We start from the raw sequence: 15364 nt of genomic DNA on the forward strand, positions 1-15364 counted from the left end.
GACTGTCACTCAAACACGATTGACCAGGCAAATTTGTGAACGTTGGCAGTTCACAAAATGGAGATTACAAGGAACCAATCCTGTCCCTTGAGCAACTGCAGCTGGGCAGGTCAAAACCCAGCAACAATATGCCTTCTCTCGTGAAGAGTATGGGCCTGTAAGCTGACAGACGATGGTGAATTAAAGATTGGAGAGGGCTGAGGGAAGCGGGTAAAATAAAAAAATAAATTGAGGGAGGGGGCTAAGAATAAAATAAATTAAGATGGAATCATTCCTTTATTCCGTTTTCTGTCTGCCAGTGATCGCCGATTGTGGTTGCCTCGATACGATTTGTTGGCTTCCTTCTTTCTCCTCTCGCTCAGTGTGTCTTTGGACTGACCCTGGCCCTTGGCACTGCCCGCAACCAAAGAGCTGTCGTGCTTGAACCTGAAAGTGATGGGTTTCAAACCATTCAGAGAAGCAGCAGTGAAACAAAAAAAATCTGAATCCTACAGCATTCTGAAGGAGGCCATTTGGGCCATCGTGCCTGTGGGATCTCTTTGAAAGAGCTATCCAACTAGTCCCACTCCCCCACTCTTACTCCATAGCTCTGCAAATTTTTCAAATTTATTATTGAATCTGCTTCCAGCACCCTTTTTTCCAGGACAACTATTAAATCTCCCCTTAACCTTCTCCACTCTAAGGAGAACAATCCCAGTTTTTCCAGTCACACCACATAACTGAAGTCCCTCAATCCTTTCATCTTCAGCCAGTTTAACAAAAAACAATCACGATGAGATAAAAGGCAATAATCAGATAGGTATTTGCAGCAACTTGAGTTCCCAATGGATTGTGCCACAAAGGACTGATATACAGAATCTCCTTCTGTTCTCATAAAGAAATGACATTGCATTACTGTTCTGTGTGAAATGATAAATTTGGCAAATGCGTTTTGGAAATATGTAAAAACTGGGCCATAATCGGCATTGGGCCATGGTTCAAATTCTTCAGCATATTGTAATTAGGATAGGCCTTTACCATGACACAAGAACACAAGACTGAAGGCTCTAACTGTCCATTACAAGTCTCCACTGTACTCTCGCTACACATAAAAAGGTAGTGTACACACTGCAGGATAGCAGCTGTCAGAATATCAACAATTTGGAATTTTTCTGGAAGCGAGTATTTACTTAAACATCTCTCTTTGAGTTGTTTCCACACTGCTGAAATAAACTGAAAAATGGGCTGGAAAACAAGTCGGGAGATTTCTGCATGACACAGAGAAGCACTGCTCAGCTGATGGAATGGACTGAGCTGCAGCCTTTTTTCTGTTCAAAGCCATGGGAGCCTTGCCCAGCCAATTTATGTGGTGCTAGGGAAATGATCCCTTACGATGCTGAGGAAAGTGGGACATGCTGTTCACTCTACGTGTTCCCTCTATCCCATCAGTGGGATAATTCATTTGCAGTGTAGGGAGCTTCACTGTTTCACAGAAGATCTCACTCAGTGGCAGTCATAGGGTTAAGTGTCAAACTAAGTCTGAAATACCAGCCAGGATACTCGCTCTTTTAAAAAAAACTCTTTCACCATGCCTTCGGTTAACACCCTTAAAATATCTTTCCTTTCCTCCCTGCTTGGTGCTCCCTGTGATCTCTGTAAAGCACTTCAAGGAATTTGCCCTACATGAAAAACACACTGACTTTAGGAACTTTCATATTCATCTCCGGGGATTGGAGTCTTACCCTTTTCTGGCGTGTTGTGTGGCCCGTCTCGCCTCTGCCCTTTCCCTCAGCACTGCGGGGTCCTGTATAAATAGATCTCTCTTTGGGCCTTCCTCCTGGAAATGAGAACAATGCATTTTCCTGTTTACCAAGCAAACAGATGCTGGTAACCTGAGCACAATTTACACCCAGTCATCTTCTGAGCTTCCAAATGGTACGTAGGTTAAAAAGAAAATATGGTGGATTTTTAAAAATATTTATATATACTCTATTTTAGTTACAGATATAAAAAAAAATTACATTAGTATAGCACCTTTCAAACAGGTGCCGGACAGTCGGGGATTTGGGACACGAGCAGAGGATTTGAGATCAGGGAGCGTGGTCGAAGGCGCGGTTGAAAAGGAGGGTCTTGAGACGTGCCTTGAAGGAGGCAAGGGAGGGAGTGAGATGAAGGGAATGTGGGATGGAGTTACCATAGAAAGAGGAATCTCAAAGAGAAATGGATTGAGTGACTGTGAATTTAACAGTATTCCCCTCTCACCATATAACATATCTGTGCATATTTGCTTGCCATAATTTCCACGTTAACACTGAAATACAACTGTGCAGAATTGGTGTTACCTTTGGCGGTGCCTCTTCTACATCATCGTCCTCTTCCTCTTGTTCATACTTTCTTAGAACGAGTGGGACGGTGAATGGCCTGGTAAAACAGCAGCGGATATTCTAAGTAATGGATATGCTTAATAGATGCAAGGACTGCAGTGGTAGATATTAAATCCAGTGTTTGTTAAATGGTAATTTAACAATTACAATGGTAATTTTATTTTCCCCTGTCCTCCCATGAGAACTTGTATCTGTCCTACCTTCTGCTGATCAATTCATCATCTGAATCAATGTCATTCGCTCCGACTTGATTAACGTCGTATGTGTCGTCATATTCGTCATCGTAATTGTCCCCATAAAAGTGGGCACCATCTTGTTCTACGAGCACTTCCTCCACCACAATACTGTAGGCCTTGTATCTCTCCTTCTGCTCCTCAATGTGCGACTTATCATCCAGCAGCTTTTTCCCCTCTTCTTTTCTGCAAAGGAAATAGGATTATTTTCAAAAAAAAGTCACCCTATTAACAATGACTGATGGCCCCTGGGTTGACTTGGCGGAAACAAAAACCTATCAAACCAGCAGGCCCACTGTTCCTAAGATAGGTTATTGCAATAACTGGAATTGGAGCCACGAAGGGCGGATAATAGAACAGGCAAAGGACGCAGTCCTTTCACATCTGGGATCATATTATCAGCAGGTTTCAAACCCAAAGTGCTGAAGCCAATTGAGTACCATGCTGCTTAGATTGTTAAGATAGTTCAGCAGTGACTCAAGATCAAACCTGGCACCCTCCTGTTGTGTATTGCTCAGTGCTACACCATGGAATGCATTTGCTAATTGAGTCATTAACCATAGATGGAATCTATGGAAAGAAGCAACTTTTAACTCAAATACCAATTCCCTGCTCTTTCCCCTATTTCCTTTTAGACTGTTTAGATGGTTATCCAGTTTCCTAAGAAATGTTGTGATGATCCTAGCTACAATAGCTGCTTGTGAGAAAGCATTCCATGTTCCGTTAACCCCCCCATCTGCCTGAAAAAGTTACAAACCTTAAATCTATCAGAAAGAATTGCAATCCTTTTCTAATCTGCTTTAAACTAACTTCTGAATGAACTGTTAATGGGGCCACATTGCTCTGAAACCTCAAAACACTACCACTTTACTGTCAAGTAACAGTTCATTGTGGGTTTCAAGTAGACAGGTACATGAAAGTAATAGGTTTGAAAGTGTTTGGGGAAAGGCGGAACAGAGGAATTGAATGGATGGTTTGCTCTGAGATCCAGCACATGGGCTGAATGGTCTCCTTTTGCGCTGTAAGTGTTTACGATTCTATGATTGCAACTCACTTCTTGCCTCTAGAGACTTTGGACATGTCTAAGGTATTTCTGCTGAAGATATCAAATTCATCATTGTCGAAAACACCGAGTCTTGTTGAGAGGACTGAATGTTTGTCCTCGGTCACTTCCCTAACAAAAACAGGAAATGTACAATTGTTATATAATTGATCTACAAGACACTACCAAGATACCATTAGATTTGAGGACTACTGAATGTTGGTAACACAAGCGAGATATACAACTTGTAAGTGGCAATTCTAGCAGTGAAATCTGATCTCATTCTGTGGACTTAATAATAATACCAATATGACCATGTTATCAGGAGATCTGAAAGAGGTTCCTCCTGACATTATAATAAAAATATTGATATCACAAGGTTTGAATGTTCAATTTCAGAAAGAGGAAAACAAGCATGTGGTTTAAGATTGATTTATAAAAAAATGTTGTAGTTCACAAACTAGAAATTATGGAGCACAATCAATCGTCTCTGTGTTACAAGGCTATTGCAGTTGCCTATGTTGTCCTCTGTGCATTGGCTTAGCAGGAGAAATATCTAGCAAACTACTCTTTCAACATCAGTTTCGTCTGCCAATGCGGACAGTTAAAAATGTATCAAACACAACAACTTGTGCTTATATAGCACCCTTCATGAGTCTCGAAGCACTTAACACAATCCAAGAAGGTCTTTCTCTGAAAATAGTCAAAAAGTCCAATGATATTTATAGCATAAATAGAACTGTGGCCTTACCCTATACAAATTAGCGGATTGTCCTCTTTGTGCACTCCACAAGGCAGGTGTCTGGGTGGAACAGGAGACAAATGAAATCTAGGATCAAACTTTAACATAATGGAGTATTCAAGGTCTTGTAAGTTTGAAAATGAATAATAATACTTGCAGTGAGAGCCTCACTGTGCCGTTGAGAATTCTCAAGGTGTTTCTCAGAATACATTGTAAAGTGGATTGACTGTTTATTTTGTGCGCAAAACGTGGCAAATTCATCTTATTTAACAGTAATGGTCATACGAGGAACTGCAGTCCTTTTGCATAAAAGGAAGATTTCATTTCAAAACTTTTGCGTTTAATTTCTTACCTTTCAAGAGTTCGGTCCAGTTTGTGAAGAGAAGGTAGCAGCTTATCTTCAAGAATATTATTGATCACGTTTTCGGCATCATAATTATATTCTTCCAGGCAGGAAAGAATAAAGCCTTCCCCGAGGTCTGGTAAGATATCTTTCACTTGAGAAATTAGAGATTCCAGCTCCACTCCTGTTACTCTGGCTGCAGTTGCCCCCGCACACTATTTACACGCAGAAATAAACATGCGCTATTATTTTAAATGTCACTTTCTCTGTCTCACTGGAACACAAGTCTTGATGATGAATAACTTCAGTAAAATCTTAATATTACAAGCAAACATAAAAACTAGGCTTTACTGCTTGTTTTTGGTCAGAGAGGTAAAGAATAAGAAAGCCCTTCTCACATTTTCATAATACCTACCCTACCCCCATTAAAGTATCAAGCCGTTGCTTGAATAAGTTCAGTGTGCTGGTCTCCACTGCATAAAGTGCAATTTAAACATGCAATCTTTCAGGAGCTTAGTGGCTCGGTTAAGAGACCTAGCTAGCAGCAAAGTTTACTTCAAAATTACAACTGTACCACTTTCTCCATCTTAACCTAAGCCAAGATGAAGAATTTATTGGGTACTGTACTTACATAATCATCATTCTCGTATTCATACTCTAGCTGCTGAAGGTCATGTTCCGTTTCCCCGTTTGCGGTTGGAGGTTGAATAGCAAGAGAGGCAGATGCTGTGTGTCCAGTGTTTCCTGTCGCAAAGATGGGCTTCTTTCTGCCAATGGCTTCCCAGGCACTATCAACAGCTTTGATGATGTAAGAAGTCCTGGTCTCATCACTGTGCTGTAAGGTTAAGATGTACAACGTAGAAAAGAGAAGGGCGTTGCTGGTGGGATCCTGGCCAACAATACCTTAAATACAAATCCTTGTATTTGATATAGCGACTTATCACGTCTTCGAGATGTCTCAAAGCGCTTCACAGGATATATGGTAACGTGAATTCACTGTATATTTTGTGTGCAAAACACGGAAGCCAATTGCGCACAGCAGTGTCCCACAAACAATCGTGGATTGAATGACCAAGTTATTATTTTTTTTTGGAATGGATCTACCCAAATTGTCTGCCACTTTAACCTAATAAATAGTCACTTTACAGAGAACTCTGTGAAGCACGTTGACACATTCTGACGTGACGCAAGGGTTCGTTTATTACTGTGTTCTCTCGAAATGCTACTTAAACAGGTGCCTGTTTACACTCTAATATCCCTTTCATCTCTCAACACTTCTGAACCTAAACAACAATTTCAAATTCTGCCAGATGCAAATTCTTCCAATTTGAAGAGAAGGTAAGGATACAGCCCAGGAAATGCCTGTTGTAGCAGACTAATATCATCGGCCACTGGAAACTGTTCATCATAATCTGTCAGAAATCTGAGTGAAGAAAAAAGAGAATACGATTGTAATGTTTTAAGTACTACCCTCAATTGAAGCAAGCTCAGAATCTTTTTCTGAAACTGAACCCTGAATGTTCAGCATCTTGGGACATCCTCCTGACGTGAAAGTTGCTTTCTAAATGTAATTTTGTTGTTGTTTGTTTTACAATTAACTTAAGTTGGCATGAATGTACTTAAAATGGAGCTTTGGAACCTAGCAATACATCAGGAGAAACCAACACTGCATAGAAGGTGATTTGAGCTCCCAACCTTCTGCTAGGGGATCTTGCATTCCAACACTTGTGTTGTTAGAGCATTGAGAAAGATTTTTCCAACAACACGATTTATACACGAATCCAGACATTGCTTAATGTTGGTTTGCTCGGCTATAGTCAGTAATAATATGGAAATGGTGGGAATTTCTTTTTGGGGAATAACATTGAGATTCAATTGTCACTTTGCCTTGTAAAATCTCTGTAATGCAAGTTTTGCGGCAAGTTTGTGGCTCTAAGTTAGATAGTAACAGGAGCATTCCTCTCACACATTTGACATGGCAATTGTTGGGAGCACAGAAAGACTTATAAATTGTTATAGAATCCTTTGGGCAAATCACAGATTTCCCATAACCTAATATATGTGTCAACAATCCTGAACCAGTAAGTGCGAGTTGATTCTTCTACCAAATGTCTGCAGATAAAGGACAGAGTTCTATTGACAGCACGTGAAGCTTTAATGCTGGTATTTGTGGAGTCTGATTGCATCCCATACCTCTTTTCATGCAGAAGGGCTGTGAAGATCTGAAGAAAATCTTCTATGAAAGCCAAAATGTTCTCAGATCTACAAACACAAGAAAGACAACTGTCAAATATTTGGTTACCGTAACTGGAACTAATGCAGTAAAAATGGCATGTGGTATACATATTTTTCTTGCACTAAATGCTTTTGACTCATAACTTGTAGATGATGCATCATAACATCTCCTATCACATTGTAAATTGCAACAAGTTTAATGTAAGTATTAGTTCTCTTTTATAGAAACTGGAAAAGGTAACTGGGCTCAACTGCTTATTTAATGACTCCCAAAGAATCAAACTTTTGATTTCTCAGTGGTGTAGCAATCCACAACAGTTCCATATTCAGACAACCCAAATGCCTTTCTGTAATAAGGTTTGGCTCGATTTGTGTACAGCTGCAATAGACCAGAACCCACTGCCATTGCGAAATACAGTATCCTTAAAGAGAGTGATTTGGGAGTAAATCAATTAAAAAATTGAGTCATTTTTTAAGCCCTTTTTGGGGGAGGAAAACAACGCAGATGTTTAGCTATTTGTGCCAGGAAATTAGGTTACCCAATAGGCTATGTTAATCTGCCAGAAAGCCAGCTATTCATCTGACATGTTTTTATAAATCCCCTTTATTGCCATGCCTTGAACTTCAACAATTTGGGCTGCAGAGTCAATGTCACTGCACAATTAGCCAATGCTACGTGTGCTTCTGTGAAACAGGAATGGTCCCCTTGCTCCTAACAGAGGTTTAGAATAAATACAACAATATTAAGCATTTCCTGCTGTGCAGACTCCAGATAAATACTAGCATTTTTGAATGGTCGTTATGCAAGATAACCCCAAATGTATACAATAACCCAGATTCAAAATAAATTAGGCTTTTATGCATCAAAGACCTTGAATAAACTGTGCCGCCACAGACACAAGGGACTGTTGTCCAAATTCTTTACTCTGACAGCTTGCTTTATGAATACCATTACACTGAACTATTTTCTGCAAGGTTTAAAAAGAAATAAAATAAGCTGCACTCCCTTTTGTAAAGATCAGCATAAATGAGCTTACAATGAGATTTAACAAAGCAAGCCTGCTCCTAACAGAATATCCAGTATTCGAATAGCAGAAGTAAAAGTAAAAGAGCAAGGCAAATAAATGTGGTTGTGGATACCAAGAAATAATTGTAGCAGAATTGTAGCGGCGTACCAAGACGAGTGCACAGAACGGCTTTTCATTTTCCAAAATCCGAGAAAGCTTATTTTATACCTGGTTCATAACTGCTGGAAAGCGTTTGTTATGCTTTCCAACAGAAAAACAGCTAGAAGTGGAAAGCTCTATATGCTTCACTTCAGTGAGTTTGGTGCTGTCAATATGTTATCCACATACATATATACATACACCCACACAAATACAGGTAATTCTTTGCTGCCATCTCACCCATTTTCTAATATAGGTTGAAGGCATGTGTAGTTTATGATGAGATGAAAGATTTCTATCATTTTCTTCCTTGAATGTGAGAGCCTCCTCCATAGATCACTCTGCAAACTAAAAGACAAGAACAAAACTTTAGTCCCGGAGAGCATGTGTACATGTCCTCACCGTTCAGTTACTGGTTGAGAGTTTCACTGCCAAAGGGTAGTGAAATCACATATGCGCTTCTATAGGAAGGCACTAGCCTTCCACTGAGATCTGGAAGCAAAACAGCAATGGAAAACGATTGGGAAATTCAGATAAATAAGCGTTCAAGAAATATTTACATCCAAAGGGATTTTGTTTTGGAAAATACACGGTTAGGTCTATACAGAGCTTTCCACTTTTAGCTGTTTTTCTGTTGGAAAATCCAAGATTTTCTTTAATGGCAATTTTTAATGGCAATTTCACTCAAGTATTCTTACCTGGTTTCATCAAATTGCCTCTTTTTAATTGTACGCTCCAGTTCAGGGACAACTGCCTCATAAAATGAAGTCAATCTGCAAGGAAAGAGGAAAGTTCAGACAAAATTAACTCTGTATGTTATTCCTCCCAAATTACCGTTTATTTCCAAAAATCAATAATTAAAATAAAACTAGATAAAACCTAAATGTACTTTTTTAAAATACCTTTCCACATTCAAACTGGATGCAGAATTAAATACTTAATAGTTCAATTTGTACAATATTATTTGTTAAAAAAAGTGTTCTCATTGCACTCATTGTGTTTCGCCCACAAAATACACAGTCAATTCACTTTACAGTATATTCTGTGAAGCGCTTTGAGACATCTAAGATATCATAAAGCGCTAAGTAAAGTGCGAGGGGTATTATTATTAATACTACATTAGTAAACCTACCGGAGTAGAAAGTCATGCTTTTGCATTGTCCTACTCGCATCAGGGAAAATATCCAGGAAAGCAAACAGTGTAGTACAAGTATCACACAGATACAGCAAAATATCTTTAAACTCCTGAAAGAACAAAGTACATTCAGTCAACTGACTTTGTAGAGTACAAACAACAACAAATTACATTTATATAGCGCCTTTCATGTGGGAAGGATGCCCCAAGGCGCTTTATACAAACTATAAACTTTATATAAAGATGGTACACTTTGCAGACTTATATAATAAATCTTTAGAGGCAATAAAGTACCGATGCATTGTTATAGTACTGGCAAATTAGGCAACAGGAGAAATGGTTCTTAACACAAGAAAACAAATGCACTAACTCCAATGTGCAATATGCTATACGCACGTTTTGTCTCTAGCAGAGAAAGCAATGGAGTAATGATTTTAACAAAATCCATCCATTTTTTCCACTTGTACAGTTCATTAGTTGTGGCTACAGTAAAATAAAATTTTCTAGATGAAAAGGGCGTGGGAATAGCAGTAGAACTTTCAATACATGTTTATATAATTCAAATATTACTGTTCTTGAAGATACAAGTTTTTTCATACACCGCCAGCAAAAATTGGCTGTTAGGAATGAACAATCAACTGCCTAATAATTAAGAGCTGGACCTGCAGAGGCATATCCAATGGCGTGGCTTTGGTTTGAGTGCCAATCTTCTGTGGCCGTTCAACCTGATTTTCAGACTGTACACCACACTTCTCACGGATAGTGCTGAACACCTTGGAAGAAAACAGAACAAAATGCTTATAACTTTAAAACCCTCATAACTGGTAAAAATGGGGGAAGAGATTCTTCCCAATGAACTCCTGTTAAGGCTACAAGCCAAAGTTCTAATGGGTAGGGTGGTCCTTGCTGGATAAGCAGCAGGACACTTGCCAGACACTTTTCTTAATGGCAAACTCCAGCAGAATCCCCAATGCACATTCTGGGCGCCCACATGTGTTAGCTCTCTGCAAGCTTCAGCCAATACCTTCCAGAATTAGGTGAGCAGGATTGGACATCCAGGGAGAGTGGAAATTTCTATACATTTGTAGAACTCTCAATAATTTGTTTTGAACATTGTGATGGATTGTCTCTTGTGAAAGACACTCAGCTCAAACCCTATTCAGTGTTACATTACAGATAGTGTACACTTTAAGAAAATCACTATAAGTATAGTACTTGAACAGAAAATACTCTCAATAGACTTTTCTTCCCCATCAAGGAAATGACTACATTGAAGTTACTATTAATGCGCTATTCACATCTGCAGGGCTTTGCAAGGCAGCATCAATTTCCTGATAATAGCCATATATCTTAGAAATGTTCAGCTGTAAAGCCAATGTTCCTTTTTAGAATTCTGAAGGGATTCCAACCATGAAAAACATGTAGAAATCACAATGTACAGCGAGCACACACTAACAATTTATTTAAAAATAAGTGGGCTTTTAAATTGCATTATTTGTTTAAGAACTTCCTGGCATCACAAACATCAAATGGGATGTGTGTTCACGGCACCAAACTAAAGCCTTTATAAAGGAACGATTAGAATTCCGGAGAGCCAAACAAGTGAAGAAATCAATGAGAATGAAAGGAAATTAAGTTTGCTATTGAACTGGATAGAAAAAGAAATGCACAATGTGTGTGATTGCATTGAATGGGAGTGATGCTCATAGGCTGTGAATCTTAATAGGCTGCTATGGAATTCATAGGTTCTAATTTTTCTGGATGATTTATCTATTCGTTTGTTAAAATCCTATCAAGGCAAAGGATGCCAGTGCCGGAGAATGGAACGTCAACATCCATTTTTGGCATCCGATGTCAGCCAGAAGTATTCCTGAGGTCAAGGGAACAGGAGTCAAATGCAGAGTGATGCTCCATCCATGGGCTCCAAGAATGTGTCTAAATGCCAACTTTGTTACAACACCCTTGCACACCATTGTGAATTTCTGCAGCTTCTAACACCATCAAGTCCCAAATGAGGGCTGCCAATTTTGTGTCAGCCAGCCATGGGTTCCAGAAGTCAAAAGACAGTGCTACTCAAACCTTTTATTCAGTTGTTTCTCCTTGCCATTTAATTTGTTCTCACAAAAAAAACCTTGAATTTTTTTAAATAAACTATAATTGTTTGCAGCTGTTCTTGCTCCCGGTGTTCTGGTTTTACTGTAAATCTGTAAGCCATTATAAGGAGACCAGAAATCATACCACAATAAGCAATTACAGTGCAGTCCCATTACCTGCAGGATTGTGGGCACAGTCTCATTCAGATCGCTAAAGTAATTTGGCTGCTGATTAAAAATGTTTCCTGAAGGAAAGAAAATGTACATTAAAAAAATCTCTGAATAAAAACTTGCATTTATATAACACCCTTTACCCAGGGCAATGTCTCAGAGCGCTTGATAATTATTAATCTTTATAATTAATTATTATAATGTTATAATTGTCAATATCTAATTAATAATTATCAACATCATTGTCAATATCTAATGGACAATTAATCAGGTTCAGAGAATTAACAATTACCGACACAATTGATTATTATCAGACAAATTGAATAATTTCCTCTATAACACACGTGATCTCGCCACTTGAGAACTGACCGATCATCTTCTGGAGGAGAGCAGCGTTTCCTTTTCCGTACAGAACACACAAGTCAAAGATTTTGGGGATATCAAAGAGGAAGCCATCGTAAATTATTTCTCTGAAAGCCTCAGGCGAGATGAAATGGTCCTAATTACAAAAATAAATTTCGAACAACAATTTAAACCAATCGGTCTGTATTATGATAAAATAATAATAATTCTTGCATTGGATATAGCGCCTTATCATGTTGTTGAGACATCTCAAAGTGCTTCACAGAATGCACTGCAAAGTGAATTTACTGTACATTTTGTGGGCGAAATTATTGCTTTCTTTGCAAAACAGGTAAGAAAAAGGAACATTTCATTATACATACACTTTGAGATGTTCACAAACAATCATACGAAAAAGAAGTGTGTTAAGTAAAAATATCTAATTAACAATTAGACACAATAAATCATTGTCAGAGCAACTGAATTACTTTGGACTCCTTGTGAGTGGACATTCTGAGAAATGTCATAAAGACGGTGCGATGGAGCTTTTTCTGCATCTCTGCCACAGCTGGATTTGGATTCTCCAATTCGTCAAATTGGCGAGGCATGTATCGCAAGAAGGAGTCCAGGAATTTCTGCAAGGTCTCATCAAAAATAACCTAAAAATTAAACAAAACGTCAAATTGGGCTGTTTCTTCAAAAATAACCTAAAAACAAATCATCAAACTGACATATGCGGAAACCCATTGGCATGCTTAAGAGTATCCAAACTAAACTGCATCCCACCTACACATGGAAATTCCAGAGTTTTTTTTGGAATTGAGCACGTAATTGCCTGGAGGGATGCATCCTGCTTGCCTAATTCTGGAAAGTATTAGGCACCGGTTGACAGGAGCCAAGACTTAAGGACCCCAGAGTGGCAAGATATCAACGTTGCAGTGATCTGTATCTCTTCTAGAACCATAGATTTGCTCTTTATGCATATATAGGGTCGTTACTTTGTGGAGTCCTGTAGCTCAGTGGTTAGAGCACTCACTTTGCAAGTGAGACCTAAGTTCAATTCCAGGCAGAGGGCGAAACCTTGGGCAAGTTTCCTTACTCCACACGCCTAATAATAATCCCTCCAAAAACAAAACAATAATAAATTGGTCATTTTCAATCCATGACTGTTTGTGGGACATTGCTGTGCGCAATTGGCTGCCGCGTTCGCCCACAAATATACAGTCAATTCACTTTACAGTGTGTTCTGTGAAGCGCTTTGGGACGTCCTCCCGACGTGAAAAGCGCTATATCAAATGCAAGGATTATTATTATTATTATTATTTGTGTCAAACATTTAAGTAACGCAGAACATATTGGAGTGCCCAAACAATTCCCATTAACGATAGCAGTATGCCAAACAAGGTTCCCAAACCCCAAATGGCGTTACCCGCTGATTACACAGGTCGACTACGCACGTTATCACAAGGCACTTTTAATACCTGACACCAAAATCTGTCGTGAGGAAGAGCAAGCAACCAATCCAGATCATCTGCAGTGAACTGAGCACGCTCCAGAAATTCTTCCACCAGTGCTTTGTCGCCACCTTGAGGCGGAGGCTTGTACAGGACAAAGTAACGATCCTCCTTCCTGCTTGGATGCTTAATTTTAAGAAAGAATATTTATGAAGTGTCTGCAGCGAACAGATTACACATAAATGCAGATGGCATTCTATCACACACGTACATATAGACCAGTGCTGGAGCTACATACATTAATGAGTTGCATTCAACAGAAGTTGCTTTGCAACAAATGCAACCAAAACTTAATTTTCAATCTTTACATTCTCAGGAAGGTCAGTTGAGAGCAAAATGACTAGGGGAGAACTGATCCCTTCACTTATGACAGATATACACTACTTTGTGTTGATTTGACATCTGTATAAATATATAGGCAACATATAGGTCTTTTGATGCATGGAGTTTCTTCTATATTTGGTGACTTCAGAAATACCCTTTCACTACTAATAGAAGGCCCTATTGCACATAATTATTGTCAGTCATATTACAAGGAACAGATACTGTATAATTTCCAACATAATTAGTCAAAACGAGGGCACTCTATCTGCTAAGTCACAAATCAGCCCTATTTTTAAAAGCAATCAAATTTTTCATTTAAGATTCAATGATTGATTTAAGATTAATTGTTCTTGCCAGAAAGCAAGCCGTTTTGAAGCAAGTTATCAGCAGAATTATGCAGAATAATTTTTTTAAAAAGAAGTCCAGGACAAGCCAGTGTGTGATACAGTCATGGGAGGCATGGGTTTGATCTTCTTCCCTCCCCCCTCCAGGTTGCTGAATTCTTGGTGTCAGTCAGCCAGTCAGCTATATAAAGTACGAAACAGAGGCCAGGTACCCAATCCGCTTTGGTTAAAAACGGAAAGCAATGAATCCTTGGAAACTTGCCTCAATAATATAAGATGGCAAGCAACCTTATGTTGGATGGGTTCAAATACTGGTCACTAAACACTTTTCTCAACCCGGTGCCCAAACATGCTGGATACCACATTTAGATTTGGCCATATATACAAAGAACACAATTATACGTGGAGGCAATTACAGACAAAACAAAACAGTCTGTGGCCTCATGTTTGCCTGCTCATGCATAAACTGAACTGTCGGAATCCATTAGTGACAGCAGTCGGTTTGATAGTGTGAATTGGAATTGCCCTCAAGCGCTTTTCAGGTTTCTTAAAAATGTTTGGCTAAAACTATTACATGTCTGAAGAGAAGAGAGTTGGCTGGTGTGATCAACTCTCAACTAGAAAGTTGTAGAATCACAGAATACCTAGATAATTTAGCGAATTTAATCTTGGGAAATATTTTAAGGGCGCTTTGCACTGGCGCTGGGGCATAGAAGGTTAAAGACTCGAATTTCCACCTTTGTAACTTACCAATGCAGGCAATTGCTGAGTCCTTCCTGTGTTTTTCTCCTTTACAGAAACCTCAGCTTGATCCAGGGGCAAGACCGGAGGCATGATGGGAACTTCCAAAAAACTGTATCACTACCACAAAAATCACATTTTGCAAAATTAAAACGAAACGCAATACCGGTTTGAATTACGGCTTTTTTTTTTAAAAAGAAAAGCATGGATCGCATCCGTGGCGCTTTTTTTTCCATCCGCAAAAAATGAACGGTTGACCGATCTGTCTGTCCGGCCGGCCGGCACCGCGCACGCAGAAATAGCTGCGCTCCCCCCACCCCACCACTCGTGGATTCGGTCTCACCTCGGACGTCGCGCTCTCGCAGCCAACACTAGCATTGACGATCGCACCCTTCGCGCGGGGTGGTGTCCCGGATAAGCACCTTATCACATCTGCCACACATCTCTAAAGCAGGGCGGTACCGTAAAGTGAATTGACTGCATATTCTGTGGGCCAAATGTTACCAGAGAGAGAGACAGAGAGAGAGAGACAGAGAGAGAGAGAGACAGAGAGAGTCGAGGTGACAGAAAAAAAAA

At 39.4% G+C, this 15364-nt stretch overlaps 1 protein-coding gene across 1 annotated transcript; it reads right to left on the reverse strand.

The window, feature by feature from the left end:
- ascc2 (activating signal cointegrator 1 complex subunit 2) lies at positions 1-15292 on the reverse strand. Its single transcript, XM_007902306.2, has 20 exons — positions 15132-15292; positions 14798-14908; positions 13347-13505; positions 12354-12524; positions 11893-12022; positions 11530-11597; positions 9922-10032; positions 9257-9369; positions 8823-8897; positions 8365-8472; positions 6917-6985; positions 6072-6146; positions 5355-5553; positions 4733-4938; positions 4390-4440; positions 3651-3770; positions 2564-2782; positions 2322-2400; positions 1722-1816; positions 1-426 (listed from the first exon to the last, which is right to left on the reverse strand). The coding sequence occupies exons 2-20, from the start codon at positions 14879-14881 to the stop codon at positions 258-260; spliced, it is 2301 nt and encodes a 766-aa protein (XP_007900497.1). The 5' UTR covers positions 14882-14908; positions 15132-15292; the 3' UTR covers positions 1-257.
- Positions 15293-15364: the final 72 nt, after the last annotated feature.

The sequence above is a fragment of the Callorhinchus milii genome, unplaced genomic scaffold, assembly GCF_018977255.1.
Source record: "Callorhinchus milii isolate IMCB2004 unplaced genomic scaffold, IMCB_Cmil_1.0 Scaffold8, whole genome shotgun sequence".
Classification (NCBI taxonomy): domain Eukaryota; kingdom Metazoa; phylum Chordata; class Chondrichthyes; order Chimaeriformes; family Callorhinchidae; genus Callorhinchus; species Callorhinchus milii.